Here is a 16535-nt window from a genome sequence, read left to right as displayed (position 1 = left end):
CAAAAAATAGTTTAACGTAAGAATTCTAGCTTTGGGGGTTAGTGGTGGGAGTTAAAATCTCCTTTGAGCAAAGCAATAGGGAGGGTTCAAACCTCCGGCCGCCGATTTACAAGACCGACGCTCTGGCATTGAGCTACTAATGCATGATCATCCTAGGGCTTTGTTTTCTAGTCATCCTGCTAGGGGGAGTAGGACAAGGAACAGTAAGAAATAGAGAAGTGATGCAACTTGCCCAATGATGATGAAGGGGTGTTCAACAGGTATACCTCCAATCCAAGTTAAGATGAGTACGTCTGCAACTAGGGTCCAGAATAATAGTTGTGTTAGAGGGCGGAATGTTAGGCTTCGTTGTTTGGATGTGTGGAGGAAGGGGACGATTATTAGGACAAGAATTGAGGATAGTAGTGCTAGAACCCCGCCTAGTTTATTGGGAATTGAGCGGAGGATAGCGTAGGCGAACAGAAAGTATCATTCTGGCTTGATGTGAGGAGGGGTGACTAGAGGGTTTGCAGGAGTAAAGTTGTCTGGGTCTCCCAAGAGGTTAGGTGAGAATAGGGCTAGGCAGGTGAGTGCAAGGAGGAGGATTGCAAATCCTAAGAGGTCTTTGTATGAGAAGTATGGGTGGAAAGAGATTTTGTCTGCATCAGAGTTTAGACCTGTTGGATTGTTTGAGCCGGTTTCATGCAGGAAGAGAAGGTGGATGATAGTTGCAGCTAAAATGACGAATGGAAGTAGAAAGTGGAAGGCAAAGAAACGGGTGAGGGTGGCGTTATCAACAGAGAAACCGCCCCAAATTCATTGAACCAGGGTGTTTCCTACATAGGGGACTGCAGAAAGTAGATTTGTGATGACGGTAGCCCCTCAGAATGATATTTGTCCTCAGGGGAGAACATAGCCAACGAAGGCAGTTATTATGACTAATAGGAGGAGGATGACTCCAATGTTTCAAGTTTCTTTGTAGAGATAGGAGCCGTAGTACAGACCCCGGACCATGTGAAGGTAGATGCAGATGAAGAAGAAAGATGCGCCATTAGCATGTATATTCCGAATAAGTCATCCATAGTTGACGTCGCGACAGGTATGTGTCACGGATGTAAAGGCTGTTGCGATATCTGAAGTGTAGTGTATGGCTAGGAATAGGCCTGTTAGGATTTGGGAGATAAGGCATAGGCCTAATAGTGAGCCGAAATTTCATCATGCTGAGATATTGACGGGGGTGGGAAGATCAACTAGTGCATCGTTTGCAATTTTAAAAAGGGGATGGGTCTTTCGTAGGTTGGCCATGAAGGTTCTTGTAGTTAAAAAATAACGATGGTGTTTCAGACCATAAGTCTTGGTTAGAGTCCTGGCAGGAATTATGTGTTTTATTATGTACTTAATTTTTATTTTGTTTTGTCTTAAGGATTGGGTTGCGGTTGCGTCCAACCCTTCTCCATACTTTGCTGCTTTTGGGTGGTTAGTAAGTTGTTGCAGTATGGGGTGGTGGGGTTTTTGGTTGGGACATGGGGGTCCTTTTTTGTCGTTGGTGTTGTTTTTGATTTATCTAGGAGGGATGTTAGTTGTATTTGCATATTCAGCAGCTTTGGCTGCTGAGCCATATCCTGAGGCTTGAGGGAGTTGGCCTGTTGTAGTGCATATGGTCGTGTACATAGTGGGTGTGGTATTAGCTTTTGTGGTGTTTGGAGGGGTTTGATATGAGTCTTCATGGGTGTCGGTTGACGAGTTGGGCGAGTTTTCTGTATTTCGTGGTGATGCAGGGGGAGTGGCGTTGATGTATTCTTCTGGGGGTTGGATGTTGATTATTAGTGGATGGGTGCTACTTCTCACTCTTTTTGTAGTGTTAGAATTGACTCGGGGGTTGAGTCGGGGGGCACTTCGGGCAGTTTAGTAGGTGATTAATAGGGCGAGGGTGAGAGTTAGGAGGAATAGGCCCAGGTAGGTTTTAATTAGGCCTTGTTGAATGTTACTTGTTGTTGTGATTAAAGGCAAATTTAGGTTGATGAGAGCTTTGGGGCCTGATTTTTCTAATCAAGTTTGGTCGATTGTCTGGCTTGCGATGGTTTGACCTAGGAATAGATTTAGTTTTGGGGCGAGACGGTGGATAATTGGTGGGAAGAACCCTAGCATGTTGGAGAAATGGTGGGGAATTAGGGTGGGAGTGGGTTTAAATTGTTTGTTTGTGAGGGTTGCTAGTTCTAGGGCTATTAGAAGTCCTAGGACTGTTACTGTTAGAGCGGCCAGTTTTAGTATTGGAGGCATAGATATGACGGGCGTTTTGCTTGTAATAATGTTGGGTATAATGTTGGATGTAATTAGAAGGCCAGCAACAATGCTTCCTCAAGCAAGTCGTTTGATGGGATTGATTACTGCTGGGTTGTTTTCGTTAATTGGGGAGAGGGAGTTAAATCGGGGGTGCCCCATAACTACAAAGAAGACAACACGTATGCTGTAAATAGCGGTGAAAGAGGTTGCTAGGAGGGTCAGGATCAGGGCTCAGGCGTTAAGATGGGATGTGTTTAGTGCTTCGATAATGGCATCTTTTGAGAAGAAGCCTGCAAGGAAGGGGGTTCCGGTAAGGGCGAGACTGCCGAGAGTTAAACAAGAGGAAGTGAAGGGGGTGAGGTTGTGTATTCCCCCCATTTTGCGGATGTCTTGTTCGTCGTTCAAGCTGTGGATAATAGAGCCTGAGCAGAGGAAGAGCATAGCTTTGAAGAATGCATGAGTACAAATGTGTAGGAAGGCTAATTGTGGTTGGTTAAGTCCAATGGTAACTATTATTAGACCTAGTTGGCTAGAGGTGGAGAAGGCAACGATTTTCTTGATATCATTTTGGGGAAGGGCACAGGTGGCAGTGAAGAGGGTAGTTAGGGCGCCTAGGCAGAGACAGGTGGTGAGGGCAGTCTGGTTGTTTTCTATTAAGGGACTTATTCGGACTAAGAGGAAGATACCTGCCACAACCATTGTGCTTGAATGTAGTAGGGCAGAGACTGGTGTGGGACCCTCCATGGCGGAGGGGAGCCATGGATGGAGTCCAAATTGAGCGGATTTACCGGTTGCAGCAATGACGAGTCCTAGTAGGGGGAGGGTGAGGTCTATGTCTTTGGCAGAGGCAAATATTTGTTGTATTTCTCATGAGTTGAGGTTTATTGCGATTCATGCTATGGTGAAGATCAGTCCGATGTCTCCTAGGCGATTGTAGAGAACTGCTTGTAAAGCTGCGGTGTTTGCGTCGGCTCGGCCGTGCCATCAGCCGATGAGGAGAAATGATATGATTCCCACACCTTCTCAGCCAATGAAGAGTTGGAATATGTTGTTTGCGGTAACTAGGATAATTATGGCAATGAGGAAAATTAGTAGATATTTGAAGAATCGGTTTATGTATGGGTCAGCGTGTATATATCAAGATTCAAATTCCAGGATAGACCAGGTCACGTATAGTGCGACTGGGGTAAAGATAATTGAGTAGTGGTCAAATTTAAGGCTGATGTTTATGTCAAAGGTGGCAATATTTATTCAGTTTCAGTTGGTGATAATTACTTCTAGGCCTTCGTTTAGGAATAGGAATAGGGGAAGTAAGCTGATGAAGAAGGCTAGTTTTACTGCTGTCTTTACGTGGGAGAGTGCCCAGTTTTGGTTTTGAGGGAGGGGAGAAAGGGTTGTCAGAATGGGGTATGCGAGGACAGCAAAAATAATAATTAAGCTTGATGTTATTGCAAGTGAAGCTGGGTGCATAGCTACTACTTGGATTTGCACCAAGAGTTTTTGGTTCCTAAGACCAACGGATGAGCTGTTATCCTTTAGAAGCGGGGCAAGTGAGCCATGGGGTTTAACCATGGGTGCGAAGGTTAGCAGCCTTCGTTGCCGGCGGGCCTCTCTTGGTGAATAAGGGGGTTTTAACCCCTGTTTTCAGAATCACAATCTGAGGTTTTGGTTAAACTATATTTACAGATCAGTCAGGTTCAAATTAGTTCTGGTTTGAAGATTAGAAGTGTAACAGGGGTTAAGTGGAGTGCGATAACTAAGTGTTCTCGAGAGTGTGAGGGGTCTAGGGATTTGATATGGGGAGGTAGGCGACCTCGTTGTGTCAACAGGAACATATAGAGGGAGTAGGCTGCGGTAATTAGGACACCGGCCCCTGTAAATAGGATTGTCCATGGAGATCAGTTGCATAGTGCGGTAAGGACTATTAGCTCTGCTATTAGGTTGGGTAGAGGGGGTAATGCTAGGTTGGCGAGCGTGGCGAGGAATCATCATGCTGTTATTAGTGGGAGGGCTATTTGTAGGCCTCGTGTCAGTAGTATTACTCAACTGTGAGTGCGTTCGTAGTTGGTATTGGCTAGGCAGAATAGGGCGGAGGCTGTCAGACCGTGTGCGATCATGAGGATGAGTGCACCGGTGAAGCTTCATTGGGTTTGGATTAAGATCCCCGCTACGACGAGGCCTATGTGAGCTACTGATGAGTAGGCAATTATGGACTTTAGGTCAGCTTGACGAAGGCAGGTTGAACCTATTATGACGAGGCCTCATAGGGCAAAAATGATGAAGGGGTAACTTAGTTCTTTAGTGAGGGGGTCTAAGATGGCTATTATACGCATTATCCCATAACCTCCTAGTTTGAGAAGAACGGCGGCAAGAATCATTGAACCTGCAACGGGGGCTTCTACGTGTGCTTTTGGGAGTCATAAGTGAACTCCATAAAGGGGGAGTTTGACTAAGAAGGCTAGGATACATCCTGCCCATCATAGTTTGTTTGAGTAGGATGTGTAGTAGGTTGGGTACAGGAATTGTGTTGTTAGGATTGATAAAGATCCTGCATGGTGTTGGAGCACGAGGAGGGCAACAAGTAGGGGGAGGGAGGCTATTAGGGTGTAGAATAGGAAGTAAACTCCTGCGGTAATGCGTTCTGCTTGGTTACCTCATCGAGTAATAATAATCAGGGTGGGGATGAGGGTGGCTTCGAATGCGATGTAAAATAAAGCTATTTCTGTGGCGCTAAATGCTAGGATCAGGAAGAATTGTAGGGAGGTCAATAGGGAAATGTAAGTTCGTTGTCGGTTAGCAGGTTCTAGGGCTAAGTGGTTTTGGCTTGCCAGAATCATGAGTGGTAGTAGTCAGCAGGTCAGTATTAGGAGGGGGATTGAGATGGGGTCAACTGCTACGTAAGAGTTAAGGGTGGATCAGCTGGTTTCAGCTAGACAGGTTAGTCAGGTTGTGCTATCTATGGCAATAAGGAGGCTGTGGGCAAGAGTTGCGGGTCATAGCCATTTTGCGGGTGTTAGTCAAGTTGTAGGAATGAGCATAATTGTGGGGATAATCATTTTTAGCATTGTAGGAGGTTGAGACTTTGGAGATGGTCAGTGCCATGAGTGCGGGCAGTGGCTACTAGGAGTGCAAGTCCAGCGCTTGCTTCACATGCTGAGAAAGCCAGGAGGAGCATGGGAGATGCTGAAAAGCAAGTAGAGTCAAGTTGGAGGGTTCAGAGTGAGAGGGCAATGAACAGGGAAAGTATCATTCCTTCTAAGCACAAGAGGGCAGAGAGAAGGTGATAGCGGTGAAGGGCGAGACCGGTGAGGCCAAGTATGAATGCAGACGTAAAGGCAAAGTGAGAAGGTGTCACTTGGATAATTGTGGGTTTTAACCACAAGCTTTTGAGCCGAAATCAAATGTCTTTTTTAAACTAATTATCTACTCGGCCCACTCTAGGCCGCCTTGCATTCATTCGTAGATTAGGCCCAGGGTTAAAAGCAGTAGGATGGCTGAGGCCCATAAAAATGTAAGTAGGGGGGATTCTAGTTGGTCTCCTCAGGGAAGAGGCAGAAGAAGGGCGATTTCTAGGTCAAAAAGAAGGAAAAGAATGGCGACGAGAAAGAATCGGAGAGAAAAAGGTAATCGGGCGGTTCCTAGGGGGTCAAAGCCACACTCGTATGGGGAGAGTTTTTCGTGGTCTGGGTTTATTTGGGGCAGTCAGAAGGAAACATTGATCAAGATAGTGGAGATTAAGGCCATAATGATGACAACTATTAAGACTAGACTCATTATCTTTCCTTGGATTTTAACCAAGACCGGGTGATTGGAAGTCACTTATACTTATTTTAATACTAGAAAGATTATGATCCTCATCAGTAAATTGAAATGTATAGGAAAAGTCATACAACGTCTACAAAATGTCAGTACCATGCGGCTGCTTCGAATCCAAAATGATGTTCTGATGTAAAGTGATGTTGAATTTGGCGAGCAAGGCAAATAGCTAAAAATGTGGAGCCGATAAGGACGTGGAGCCCGTGGAAGCCAGTGGCTACGAAGAAGGTGCAGCCGTAGACCCCATCTGCAATTGTGAATGGTGCCTCATTGTACTCCATGGCTTGGAGGAAGGTGAAGTAAGACCCAAGGAGGATTGTTAAGGCTAGGGCGTGGATGGCTTGTTTTCGCTTGCCCTCTATAATTGCGTGGTGAGCTCAGGTGACTGTGACCCCTGAGGCAAGTAGAACAGCTGTATTAAGGAGGGGCACTTCGAAGGGGTCTAGGGGGGTAATGCCCGCAGGGGGTCAGTTGCCTCCTAGTTCTGGTGTGGGTGCCAGGCTTGAGTGGTTGAATGCTCAGAAAAAGCCTAGGAAAAATAGTACCTCTGATGTGATGAAGAGGATTATTCCGTATCGGAGGCCTTTTTGGACTGGTGGGGTGTGATGGCCTTGAAATGTTCCTTCTCGTACGATGTCTCGTCATCATTGGATTACTGTTAGGGTAAGTAAAATTGTCCCGAGTAGTATCAAAGAGGTGGAGTGGAAGTGGAATCAGACTGCGAGTCCTGACGTTATTAGTAGGGCGGCAATAGCTCCTGTTAGGGGTCATGGGCTGGGGTCAACTATATGGTAGGGGTGTGAGTGATGTGCCATTATACGTTTTCTTGTAGGTAGAGGCTCAGAAGTAAGACGAAGACATAAGCTTGAATTATAGCAACGGCCACTTCAAGGAGGGTGAGTAAAAACAGTAGGGCAGTTGTCAGGACGGCCACCGTTGGTATTAGTGGAAGGAGGACAAAAGAAGCGGTGGCGATGAGTTGAATTAGTAAGTGTCCTGCTGTGAGATTGGCTGTTAGTCGGACTCCGAGAGCAATTGGACGGATGAGGAGACTGATTGTTTCGATGATAATTAGGATTGGAATTAGCAGGGAGGGGGTTCCCTCTGGGAGAAGGTGGCCTAGGGCGTGGGTTGGTCGGTTTCGCATTCCAATAATTACTGTTGCGAGTCACAGGGGGACTGCGAGACCTAGGTTGAGAGATAGTTGTGTGGTGGGGGTGAAGGTGTATGGAAGGAGGCCTAGTATATTTAGTGATAGCAGGAAAATTATTAAGGAGGCCAATAGGGCGGCTCATTTGTGCCCCTCTTGATTTAAAGGCAGAAGAAGCTGTTGAGTAAATCGGTTGATTGATCAGTTTTGAAGGGTTAGTAGTCGGTTGCTTAATCATCGAGTTGATGGTGTTGGATAGAGGGTCCATGGGAGGGCAATGGCCATAGCAATCAGCGGAATTCCTAAAAAATTTGGAGATATAAATTGGTCAAAAAAGCTTAATGCCATGGTCACATTCAGGGATCAGTTTTAGGAGCTTTTGTGCTGTGGGGGGTAGGTTCATTAGGGAAAGAGTGGGCTAGAATTTTAGGAGGAATTACTGTTAGGAAGATGAGCCAGGAAAAGGTTAGGATGGCGAGCCATGGGGCGGGGTTTAGTTGAGGCATATTCGCTAAGGGTGATTAGGCGCCACCAATCTTTAGCTTAAAAGGCTAACGCTGCTTGCCTGACTTAGCTTCTTAGTTAGGTGTATTCTGCCATTATTAGCGATGTTCAGTTTTCGAAGTGTGGCAGGGGAACTGCTTCGATCACAATGGGTATGAAGCTGTGGTTAGCCCCGCAGATTTCAGAGCATTGTCCGTAGAGGATGCCTGGTCGGTTAACAATAAAGGTTGTTTGGTTGAGCCGGCCAGGAATTGCATCTACTTTTACGCCCAGGGATGGTACGGCTCAAGAATGAAGTACGTCTTCTGCGGAGATGAGGACTCGGATTGGGGATTCTACGGGGATTACCATTCGGTGATCTGCCTCTAGGAGCCGAAACTGGCCGGGAGTAAGATCTTGTGTTGGGACCATGTAGGAGTCGAAGCCAAGATCTTGATAGTCTGTGTACTCGTAGCTTCAGTATCATTGATGGCCCATAGCTTTAATGGTAAGGTGTGGGTCATTAATTTCATCCATAAGATAAAGGATTCGTAGGGACAGGATGGCGATTTGACTTGAACCTATTGCCGGGAGGACGGTTCAGATGACTTCAATTTCCTGGGAGTCTAGAATAAGTTTGTCCGTTAGCTTAGAGGTGATTATGGCTACAATAATGTATAGGACGAAAGCGCTAATCAGGAAAACGATTATTAGGGCGTGATCATGGAAGTGGAGGAGTTCTTCTATTAATGGTGAAGCTGCATCTTGAAAACCTAGCTGTGAAGGATGTGCCATTGTTTGTCTAAGACACGCAGGAATCTAACCTGCAATTTTGCCTTGACAAGGCAGCGTAATGGTTTTACTAGTGTCTTATAAGGAAGTGACAGAGCGGTTATGTGGTTGGCTTGAAACCAATCTATGGGGGTTCAATTCCTCCCTTTCTCGTTAGTTATTTCGAGCTTGGACAAAGGCAGGTTGTTCGAATGTGTGATAGGGGGGAGGACAGCCGTGAAGTCATTCTATGTTTGTGGCGGTGAATTCTACTGCTAAGACTCCACGTTTGGCAGTGAATGCTTCTCAGATAATGAACAAGAATAAAATAACGGCTACAAGGGATACTAGAGACCCAATGGAGGACATAGTGTTTCATAGGGCGTAGGCATCCGGGTAGTCTGAGTATCGTCGAGGCATTCCGGCTAGTCCTAGGAAGTGCTGAGGGAAGAAAGTTAAGTTTACCCCTGCGAATATGATTCCGAAGTGGATTTTTGTTCATGTGCTGTGCAGGGTGTAACCTGTAAATAGAGGGAATCAGTGGACAAAGCCGGCAACAATTGCGAATACGGCCCCCATAGACAGGACGTAGTGGAAGTGGGCAACTACGTAGTATGTGTCGTGGAGAACGATGTCTAGGGAAGAGTTGGCCAGGATAATACCAGTCAGGCCTCCGACTGTGAATAGGAAGATGAATCCGAGAGCTCAGAGCATTGGGGTGTCTCATTTAATGTTTCCGCCGTGGATTGTTGCAAGTCAGCTGAAGACTTTTACGCCAGTTGGGATGGCAATAATCATAGTTGCGGATGTAAAGTAGGCGCGTGTGTCAACGTCCATCCCTACGGTGAACATATGGTGGGCCCATACGATAAATCCTAAGAGGCCAATAGCTATTATAGCTCAGACTATGCCCATGTATCCGAAGGGTTCTTTTTTCCCACAGTAGTAGGCTACGACATGTGAAATTATTCCAAAGCCGGGGAGGATAAGAATGTACACCTCCGGGTGGCCGAAGAACCAGAACAGATGTTGATAGAGAATCGGGTCTCCCCCTCCGGCAGGATCGAAGAATGCTGTGTTTAGGTTACGATCTGTAAGAAGCATGGTGATACCGGCGGCTAGGACTGGGAGGGAGAGTAGAAGAAGAACGGCTGTAATCAAGACTGCTCAGACGAATAGGGGGATTTGATATATGGAGACGGTAGCGGGTTTTATGTTAATAATGGTCGTGATAAAGTTAATGGCTCCAAGAATTGAGGAGACACCCGCTAAGTGGAGAGAAAAGATGGTCAGATCGACGGATGCTCCAGCGTGAGCGAGGTTGCTAGCAAGGGGAGGGTATACAGTCCAACCGGTCCCAGCTCCAGCCTCTACCCCAGAAGAAGCCAGGAGAAGGAGGAAAGAAGGGGGGAGAAGTCAGAAGCTTATATTGTTCATTCGGGGAAATGCCATGTCTGGTGCTCCAATTATTAAGGGGACTAGTCAGTTTCCGAAGCCTCCGATCATGATTGGCATTACTATAAAGAAAATTATCACGAAAGCGTGGGCGGTGACGATTACGTTATAGATTTGGTCATCCCCCAGGAGTGAGCCGGGCTGACTAAGTTCTGCTCGGATGAGCAAGCTAAGAGCGGTGCCCACTATTCCGGCTCAAGCACCAAATACTAGATAAAGGGTGCCGATGTCTTTATGATTGGTAGAGAAAAATCAACGTGTGATTGCCACAGGTAGGATGGCTGAGTTTTAAGCGGTGGGTTGTAGCCCCGTAGACAGAGGTTCAATTCCTCTTCTTACCAAGTTCCGAGGTGTATAATCATGCTAGGTTGCAAACCTAGAGAAGCAGATTAGCGTCTGCCGGGGCTTTCCCCCGCCTTTAGTTGTTTAGGCGGGGGAAAGTTAGATGGATGCTCGCTGGCTTGAGCGCTTAGCTGTTAACTAAGAGTTTGTAGGATCAAGGCCTGCCTATCTAGGAGGGCTTTAGCTTAATTAAAGCGTCTGTTTTGCATGCAGAAGATGTGAGTTAGTGTCTCGCAGGCTCTATCGGGGACTGGAGGATTTTCACTTCCGCTTAGGGCTTTGAAGGCCCTTGGTCTGGATATTAACCTAAGTCACCTTAGGGGGTGAAAAGGGCTATTGCGGCGGGGGCGAGGGGGAGGAGAAGGATTGAGGTGGTAGTTGAGAGGGCTAGTGGCAGGTTAGATTGGGTGGATGAGAGTCGTCAGGGAGTGGTTCCGGTGGCATTATTTGGGGACAGGGTAAGGGCTATTGCATAAGATAGGCGTAGATAAAAGAATAGGCTGAGGAGGGCAGTGAGTGCGGTTAGTGTCGCTAGTGTTGATAGGTCTTGTTTGGTAAGTTCTTGAAGGATAAGTCATTTGGGCATAAATCCGGTTAGTGGGGGGAGGCCTCCGAGTGAGAGGAGAATTAGGGGGGTGAGGGATGTTAGGGCGGGGGTCTTAGTTCATGAGATGGCTAGTGTGGCAATGTTTGTTGCTTTGTTTAGTTTGAAGACAAGGAATGTTGAGGTGGTTATCAGGAGATATGTAATTAGGGTAAGAAGTGTGATGGTCGGGGAGAATTGGAGGATGAGTATCATTCAGCCCAGGTGAGCGATTGAAGAGTAAGCAAGGATTTTTCGTAGTTGTGTTTGGTTAAGTCCTCCTCAGCCGCCGACTAGAGTTGAGGTCAGGCCCAATGTAATGAGGATGAAGGGATCGGCGGGTTGGATTTGCAGGAGGAGGGCAAATGGGGCTAATTTTTGTCAAGTGGATAGGATAAGCCCGGTAGTGAGGCTAAGTCCTTGTAATACTTCGGGGAGTCAGGAGTGTATGGGGGCTAGGCCTACTTTTAGTGCTAGGGCGAGAATGATTATGGTTGTTGGGAAGGGATGTGTTATTTGTTGGATTTCTCATTGTCCGGTGAGTCAAGCATTGGTAGTGCTTGCAAAAAGAAGTATGGCTGCGGCGGTGGCCTGAGTGAGGAAGTATTTGGTTGTTGCTTCAACGGCTCGGGGGTGGTGGTGTTGGGTTATCAGGGGAATAATGGCTAGAGTATTAATTTCTAGTCCTATTCAGGCGAGTAGTCAGTGTGAACTTGTAAATGTAATGGTGGTTCCTAGGCCTAGTCCAAATAAGAGGGTAATTAGGACATATGGGTTCATTAGTGTAGGAGGGATTCTAACCTTCATTTTTGGGGTATGGGCCCAACAGCTTTAATTAGCTGACTATACTAGAAGGTGGTGTAGTGGAAGCACGAAGAGTTTTGATCTCTTTGGATGGGGTTCGAGTCCCCTCTTTCTAGAAGGAGTTGAGGGGACTTTAACCCCCATAATTCACTCTATCAAAGTGGTCCTTAAACTTCGGGCACAGCTCCGTGTTATAGTTGGGGTGGGATGCCAGTGAATGCGATAGGGAGTGCCAGGTGTCAAATTACCAGGGCTAGTGTGAGGGGAAGAAAATTTTTTCAGATTAGGTGCATAAGCTGATCATATCGGAAGCGAGGGTAAGAGGCTCGGACTCATAAGAATAGTACGGATAGTAGTGCTGTTTTTGTTATCAGGTTGATGGTGGTGAGTTCGGGGATGGTGGGCAGGTGTGTAGCCCCAAGGAATAGGGTTGCGGAGAGTGTGTTTATCAGCAGAATGTTGGCATATTCTGCCAGGAAAAATAGGGCGAATGGTCCTCCTGCATATTCTACGTTAAAGCCTGAGACAAGTTCTGATTCTCCTTCAGTGAGGTCGAACGGGGCGCGGTTTGTCTCTGCTAGTGTGGAAATGTACCATATGGCAGCTAGTGGTATGGCGGGGAGGATCAGTCAAATGCCTTCTTGGGCAGTGCTAAATGTTTGAAGGGTAAAGCCCCCTGTAAAGATGATGGTGCATAGGAGGATAAGTCCTAGGCTTACTTCATATGAAATAGTTTGGGCTACGGCTCGAAGGGCTCCGATTAGTGCGTATTTTGAGTTGGATGCTCAGCCTGAGCCGAGGATTGAGTATACTGCGAGGCTGGACAGCGCTAGGATAAATAAAATTCCCAGGTTTAGGTCGGCTACTGGGTATGGGAGGGGTATTGGGGTTCAGAGGGTGAGGGCCAAAGTAAGGGCTAGTATGGGGGTTATAAGAAAGAGGAGGGGGGAAGAAGTGGATGGTCGGATGGGTTCTTTAATAAATAATTTCACTCCATCGGCGATGGGTTGAAGTAGGCCGTAGGGTCCGACAATGTTAGGACCTTTTCGGAGTTGCATGTAGCCCAAGACCTTTCGTTCAATCAGGGTTAAGAAGGCAACGGCTAGGAGAACAGGAATAATGAATGCTAAGGGATTAATAATGTGTGTGGTAAGTGTTGAAATCATAGTTAAGGAGAGGATTTGAACCTCTGCATGAAAGGGCTTAGGCCTTTCGCAGTTCCCAGGCTCTGCCACCTTAACATGTCATTCTCTTTGACGGGGTTGAGGGCATGTTCCTTTACCTAGTTTAGTTGATTTCATTAGGTAGGGATAAGGCATACTTATAGCATGGGCCTTTTCTTTTCGGTCCTTTCGTACTAAAAAAGAATTATGGGCATAGATAGAAACTGACCTGGATTGCTCCGGTCTGAACTCAGATCACGTAGGACTTTAATCGTTGAACAAACGAACCCTTAATAGCGGCTGCACCATTAGGATGTCCTGATCCAACATCGAGGTCGTAAACCCCCTTGTCGATATGGGCTCTAAAAGGGGATTGCGCTGTTATCCCTAGGGTAACTTGGTCCGTTGATCAGCATTGCCGGATCATTGTTGGTCAGAATTTCTGTCAGTTTGAGTTGTAGCTCTTGGTTGTAGGAGTATAGGAAAAATAGTGTGTGGGTTGTGGTACTCCCATTCCACATGAGGGGTTTTTGTTCCTCATGGTCGCCCCAACCGAAGACATTGGAATAGGGGGGCCATTAAGTTCAGTTCTTTATTCAGGGTGTCTTAACATGTGCTATTCTGGTGTCTAAAGCTCCATAGGGTCTTCTCGTCTTATGTTTTTATCCCCGCTTCTGCACGGGGAGATCAATTTCACTGACTTAGAAAAAGGAGACAGCTAAGCCCTCGTGATGCCATTCATACAGGTCTTCATTTAAAAGACAAGTGATTACGCTACCTTTGCACGGTCAAAATACCGCGGCCGTTGAACCAGTTGTCACTGGGCAGGCGGGACCTCTTATTTGTTTTAATGTGGTTGTACAAGAGGCGATGTTTTTGGTAAACAGGCGAGGCTTGTGTTTGCCGAGTTCCTTCTTTTTCTTTTAGTCTTTCCTTTAATGGCACACCAGTGTGGGGTTAACGGTTGCGTGCTGGATGATTTTCTAGTATATCATGTTTGTCTTTCAATTCCCTCTTTGTTTGGGGCCGTTAAGTTTCGGTGGTTGGTCCGTTTCGATGTACACGTGTGCTGGGAGAGGAGCGCAGATAAAATAAATCCTCTTGTTACTCATGTTAGCATTATCGCTTCCATGTTTGCATGGAACGGCCTGATAGGGCTAGGGGGTTAAGATTAGATTATCGGGATATAGGGCGGAGAGGTATGTCTGAGCTTTAACGCTTTCTGAAAGGGGTGGCTGCTTTTAGGCCCACTAGGACATTCTGCCTTGGTTAAGATTATGATCTTTACCCTCCTTATAAAATTGTATTTTGGTTCAAAGGAGCTGTACCTCCTTAGAATAACTCTCGCGGGTTTCTTTTAGATCTGGGGGCAGTCATATTGGAATAGTATATGAATGGAGAAGCCGGGAGGCTGAACTTCTATCCAGTTCTCAGGCAACCAGCTATAACTAGGTTCGGTAGGTCTGTCACCTCTACTCAAAGCTCTTCCCACTCTTTTGCCACAGAGACGGGTTTGCCCTATTGAATAGGCTGTCTTGGAGTAGCTCACACTAGTTTCGGGGTGCCAAACTAAAGATGCTCTTTGCTTGGGGGTGCTAGCTAAGTCATGATGCAAAAGGTACGAGGTTTAATCTCTGCTTTTTAGGGCTTTACTGGGCTGTTTCATCTCTATTTCAGCGTTCCCTTACGGTACTTTTTCTATAGCTCCATGGATGTCCTTTTCTGTCGCCCATACTTAGGTGATGGAAAATGATTTGTTTTAGGGGAGTGCGTGGTTTTGGGGTTATTTATGGTGGTATGTTGTTTTTATAGGTGGGGCTAGCTGATGGGCGTCAGGGTGACTTGATTTGCACAAGTGACTTCTCAGTGTAAGGGAGATGCTTTATCTGTCTTAGCTACACTCTGATTTAGCCAAGCACACCTTCCGGTATGCTTACCATGTTACGACTTTCCTCTCCGTAAAATAGCGTTCGTTTGTGCTTTATTTATGTTTTAGCCGGGTGCTATGGGGAGGGTGACGGGCGGTGTGTGCGCGCTTAAGAGCCGGTTTCAGGGAGACACTCTGTTTCTCTCTTACTACTAAATCCTCCTTCAGCTGCATAGGTTTTCAGTGCATCATTCGTGTTCACTAGAATTGATGAATGTAGCCCATTTCTTTCTCCTCTCATGTACTACACCTTGACCTGACGTTCGGGGCTATACTAGTTTTGCATACTATTGGGCCTTCACAGGGTAGGCTTACGACGGTGGTATATAGGCGGTAAGGGCGAGAGGGGGTGAGGTTAAGCGGGGATTATCGGTTATAGAACAGGCTCCTCTAGGTGGATATTAAGCACCGCCAAGTCCTTTGGGTTTTAAGCTAGTGCTTGTAATTCCCGGGCGGAATATTAAGTGTAATGTAAAATCAATGTTTACGGCTAAGCATAGTGGGGTATCTAATCCCAGTTTGTTTCTTAGCTTTCGTGGGGTCAGGGGTTGTAAAGTCACTTTCGTGGCTGAGCTTCGTAGTCTCGTACGCGTATAACAGCTCGAAGAGAGCGTTCGACTTTAGTTTCAAGTTTCCTTAACCACTCTTTACGCCGTGGTTTGTCAGCTTGGGCCTCTCGTATAACCGCGGTGGCTGGCACGAATTTGACCGGCCCTACTTAGCTTTAACTAAGTCAAGTTTTCACTTATGGCTTAAAGTTTATCACTGCTGGGTTCCCTTGAGGGTGTGGCAAAGCAAGGTGTCGTGGGCTCAGTGGGTTAGGTGTGCCTGATACCGGCTCCTTGTTCCCAAACAGGGAATCATGGGCATTCTCACGGGGGGGCGGATACTTGCATGTGTAAATCTAGCTAGAGCTGACAATAAAGCTAGGACCAAGCCTTTGTGCTTATGGGACTTTCTAGGGTCCATCCTAACATCTTCAGTGTCATGCTTTGGTTAAGCTACATCAGCTTCTTAAAATATTTTAAATAGTGTAAATAGTGCATTTTTAGATTAAAATCAAGTTATTGTGGGGCTTCCTCTGTTTTTGGGGGGGGGGGGGGGGGGTGCGTAAAAAAACCGGGGGGGATTAATAGATATGTGGGAGTAGAAGGTTAGCCCGTTATGCTCGTGATATCCTATTATGTAATTCTTCAGGTCAAGCCTTTTCCCCATTCATACTGACTATTCTCTTCCATAAAAAAATTATGTTCTACTTCCATATTATATGCTCTGTGCGTGCACTCTGAGATGTCAAATGAGATGATAAGAAAAAAATTATAAACCCCTTACCCGCTGGAAAGAATGCTCGGCTTGGTGGGTAACGAGGATTCATGTTATCCACCATTAACTTATGCCATTTATGAAGGAACGTCAGTGGAATTCTTTCTTATCCATGCACCTGAGGTAGGAACCAAATGCCAGTAATAGTTCAATTTGTGTAACCCCCACGCTGTGTTTGTCCTTGACTATCAAGAACCGTCAACACTCTGAATACCTACTAATTGGTGATCTCTCACTACGCTCTATTATCGCTGATGATTAATATGTAATATTATTGTTTAAAGTATATTAATTATAGGTTACTGTACATTACATTTACGAGTACCATTGAATGCACATATGTCCTTTGATTACAGGTAAATGTTGATTAATACATATATATATGCATTTACACCATATACTCATTTATTGGTTAGCATAAATACATGGTGTGAATACATGTATATATAATTATAT

The 16535-nt window shown here is 46.0% G+C and overlaps 13 protein-coding genes and 23 non-coding genes across 37 annotated transcripts, besides 2 other annotated features; 5 read left to right on the top strand and 31 right to left on the bottom strand. All coding sequences in view use genetic code 2, as the record gives it.

Moving 5' to 3' along the window:
* On the bottom strand, positions 1-67 carry KEG24_t22. Its single transcript has one exon. It is a non-coding gene; the product is annotated as a tRNA-Pro (tRNA).
* Positions 68-71: 4 nt separating this feature from the next.
* KEG24_t21 lies at positions 72-140 on the bottom strand. The gene has a single exon. It is a non-coding gene; the product is annotated as a tRNA-Thr (tRNA).
* A 3-nt stretch (positions 141-143) lies between these two features.
* On the bottom strand, positions 144-1284 carry CYTB (cytochrome b). Its single transcript has one exon. A coding segment is annotated over exon 1 (1141 nt).
* A 4-nt stretch (positions 1285-1288) lies between these two features.
* KEG24_t20 lies at positions 1289-1357 on the bottom strand. Its single transcript has one exon. It is a non-coding gene; the product is annotated as a tRNA-Glu (tRNA).
* ND6 (NADH dehydrogenase subunit 6) lies at positions 1356-1888 on the top strand. The gene has a single exon: positions 1358-1888. The coding sequence runs from the start codon at positions 1358-1360 to the stop codon at positions 1886-1888; it is 531 nt and encodes a 176-aa protein (YP_337809.1).
* Positions 1885-3732, bottom strand: ND5 (NADH dehydrogenase subunit 5). The gene has a single exon. The coding sequence runs from the start codon at positions 3730-3732 to the stop codon at positions 1885-1887; it is 1848 nt and encodes a 615-aa protein (YP_337808.1).
* Positions 3733-3805, bottom strand: KEG24_t19. Its single transcript has one exon. It is a non-coding gene; the product is annotated as a tRNA-Leu (tRNA).
* Positions 3806-3809: 4 nt separating this feature from the next.
* KEG24_t18 lies at positions 3810-3877 on the bottom strand. The gene has a single exon. It is a non-coding gene; the product is annotated as a tRNA-Ser (tRNA).
* Positions 3878-3946, bottom strand: KEG24_t17. Its single transcript has one exon. It is a non-coding gene; the product is annotated as a tRNA-His (tRNA).
* On the bottom strand, positions 3947-5327 carry ND4 (NADH dehydrogenase subunit 4). The gene has a single exon. A coding segment is annotated over exon 1 (1381 nt).
* ND4L (NADH dehydrogenase subunit 4L) lies at positions 5321-5617 on the bottom strand. Its single transcript has one exon. It carries the CDS (start codon positions 5615-5617, stop codon positions 5321-5323), a length of 297 nt encoding a protein of 98 aa, YP_337806.1.
* Position 5618: 1 nt separating this feature from the next.
* On the bottom strand, positions 5619-5687 carry KEG24_t16. The gene has a single exon. It is a non-coding gene; the product is annotated as a tRNA-Arg (tRNA).
* Positions 5688-6036, bottom strand: ND3 (NADH dehydrogenase subunit 3). The gene has a single exon. A coding segment is annotated over exon 1 (349 nt).
* On the bottom strand, positions 6037-6108 carry KEG24_t15. The gene has a single exon. It is a non-coding gene; the product is annotated as a tRNA-Gly (tRNA).
* COX3 (cytochrome c oxidase subunit III) lies at positions 6109-6893 on the bottom strand. The gene has a single exon. A coding segment is annotated over exon 1 (785 nt).
* Positions 6893-7576, bottom strand: ATP6 (ATP synthase F0 subunit 6). The gene has a single exon. The coding sequence runs from the start codon at positions 7574-7576 to the stop codon at positions 6893-6895; it is 684 nt and encodes a 227-aa protein (YP_337803.1).
* Positions 7567-7734, bottom strand: ATP8 (ATP synthase F0 subunit 8). Its single transcript has one exon. It carries the CDS (start codon positions 7732-7734, stop codon positions 7567-7569), a length of 168 nt encoding a protein of 55 aa, YP_337802.1.
* A 2-nt stretch (positions 7735-7736) lies between these two features.
* Positions 7737-7811, bottom strand: KEG24_t14. Its single transcript has one exon. It is a non-coding gene; the product is annotated as a tRNA-Lys (tRNA).
* Positions 7812-8506, bottom strand: COX2 (cytochrome c oxidase subunit II). The gene has a single exon. A coding segment is annotated over exon 1 (695 nt).
* Positions 8507-8514: 8 nt separating this feature from the next.
* KEG24_t13 lies at positions 8515-8581 on the bottom strand. The gene has a single exon. It is a non-coding gene; the product is annotated as a tRNA-Asp (tRNA).
* Positions 8582-8585: 4 nt separating this feature from the next.
* Positions 8586-8656, bottom strand: KEG24_t12. The gene has a single exon. It is a non-coding gene; the product is annotated as a tRNA-Ser (tRNA).
* COX1 (cytochrome c oxidase subunit I) lies at positions 8657-10207 on the bottom strand. The gene has a single exon. The coding sequence runs from the start codon at positions 10205-10207 to the stop codon at positions 8657-8659; it is 1551 nt and encodes a 516-aa protein (YP_337800.1).
* Position 10208: 1 nt separating this feature from the next.
* On the bottom strand, positions 10209-10278 carry KEG24_t11. Its single transcript has one exon. It is a non-coding gene; the product is annotated as a tRNA-Tyr (tRNA).
* KEG24_t10 lies at positions 10279-10343 on the top strand. Its single transcript has one exon. It is a non-coding gene; the product is annotated as a tRNA-Cys (tRNA).
* A 1-nt stretch (position 10344) lies between these two features.
* Positions 10345-10378: an origin of replication (OL; light strand replication).
* KEG24_t09 lies at positions 10379-10452 on the top strand. The gene has a single exon. It is a non-coding gene; the product is annotated as a tRNA-Asn (tRNA).
* Position 10453: 1 nt separating this feature from the next.
* KEG24_t08 lies at positions 10454-10522 on the bottom strand. Its single transcript has one exon. It is a non-coding gene; the product is annotated as a tRNA-Ala (tRNA).
* A 1-nt stretch (position 10523) lies between these two features.
* KEG24_t07 lies at positions 10524-10595 on the top strand. Its single transcript has one exon. It is a non-coding gene; the product is annotated as a tRNA-Trp (tRNA).
* Positions 10596-11642, bottom strand: ND2 (NADH dehydrogenase subunit 2). Its single transcript has one exon. The coding sequence runs from the start codon at positions 11640-11642 to the stop codon at positions 10596-10598; it is 1047 nt and encodes a 348-aa protein (YP_337799.1).
* On the bottom strand, positions 11643-11712 carry KEG24_t06. Its single transcript has one exon. It is a non-coding gene; the product is annotated as a tRNA-Met (tRNA).
* On the top strand, positions 11712-11783 carry KEG24_t05. The gene has a single exon. It is a non-coding gene; the product is annotated as a tRNA-Gln (tRNA).
* On the bottom strand, positions 11768-12832 carry ND1 (NADH dehydrogenase subunit 1). 2 transcript variants are annotated; one of them is made up of 1 exon: positions 11784-11854. That transcript is itself a non-coding variant. In a coding variant (1 exon), exon 1 carries the CDS (start codon positions 12830-12832, stop codon positions 11858-11860), a length of 975 nt encoding a protein of 324 aa, YP_337798.1. The 2 variants fall into 2 exon arrangements, 1 of the variants encoding a protein (YP_337798.1); another variant differs by lacking the exon at positions 11784-11854 and adding an exon at positions 11858-12832.
* On the bottom strand, positions 12833-12905 carry KEG24_t03. The gene has a single exon. It is a non-coding gene; the product is annotated as a tRNA-Leu (tRNA).
* A 2-nt stretch (positions 12906-12907) lies between these two features.
* On the bottom strand, positions 12908-14661 carry KEG24_r01. The gene has a single exon. It is a non-coding gene; the product is annotated as a l-rRNA (ribosomal RNA).
* Positions 14662-14734, bottom strand: KEG24_t02. Its single transcript has one exon. It is a non-coding gene; the product is annotated as a tRNA-Val (tRNA).
* KEG24_r02 lies at positions 14735-15699 on the bottom strand. Its single transcript has one exon. It is a non-coding gene; the product is annotated as a s-rRNA (ribosomal RNA).
* Positions 15700-15767, bottom strand: KEG24_t01. The gene has a single exon. It is a non-coding gene; the product is annotated as a tRNA-Phe (tRNA).
* Positions 15768-16535: a D loop (control region).

This window comes from Lates calcarifer, mitochondrion (genome assembly GCF_001640805.2).
Source record: "Lates calcarifer mitochondrion, complete genome".
NCBI lineage: Eukaryota > Metazoa > Chordata > Actinopteri > Centropomidae > Lates > Lates calcarifer.
This window is presented reverse-complemented; position numbering and strand designations above follow the sequence as displayed.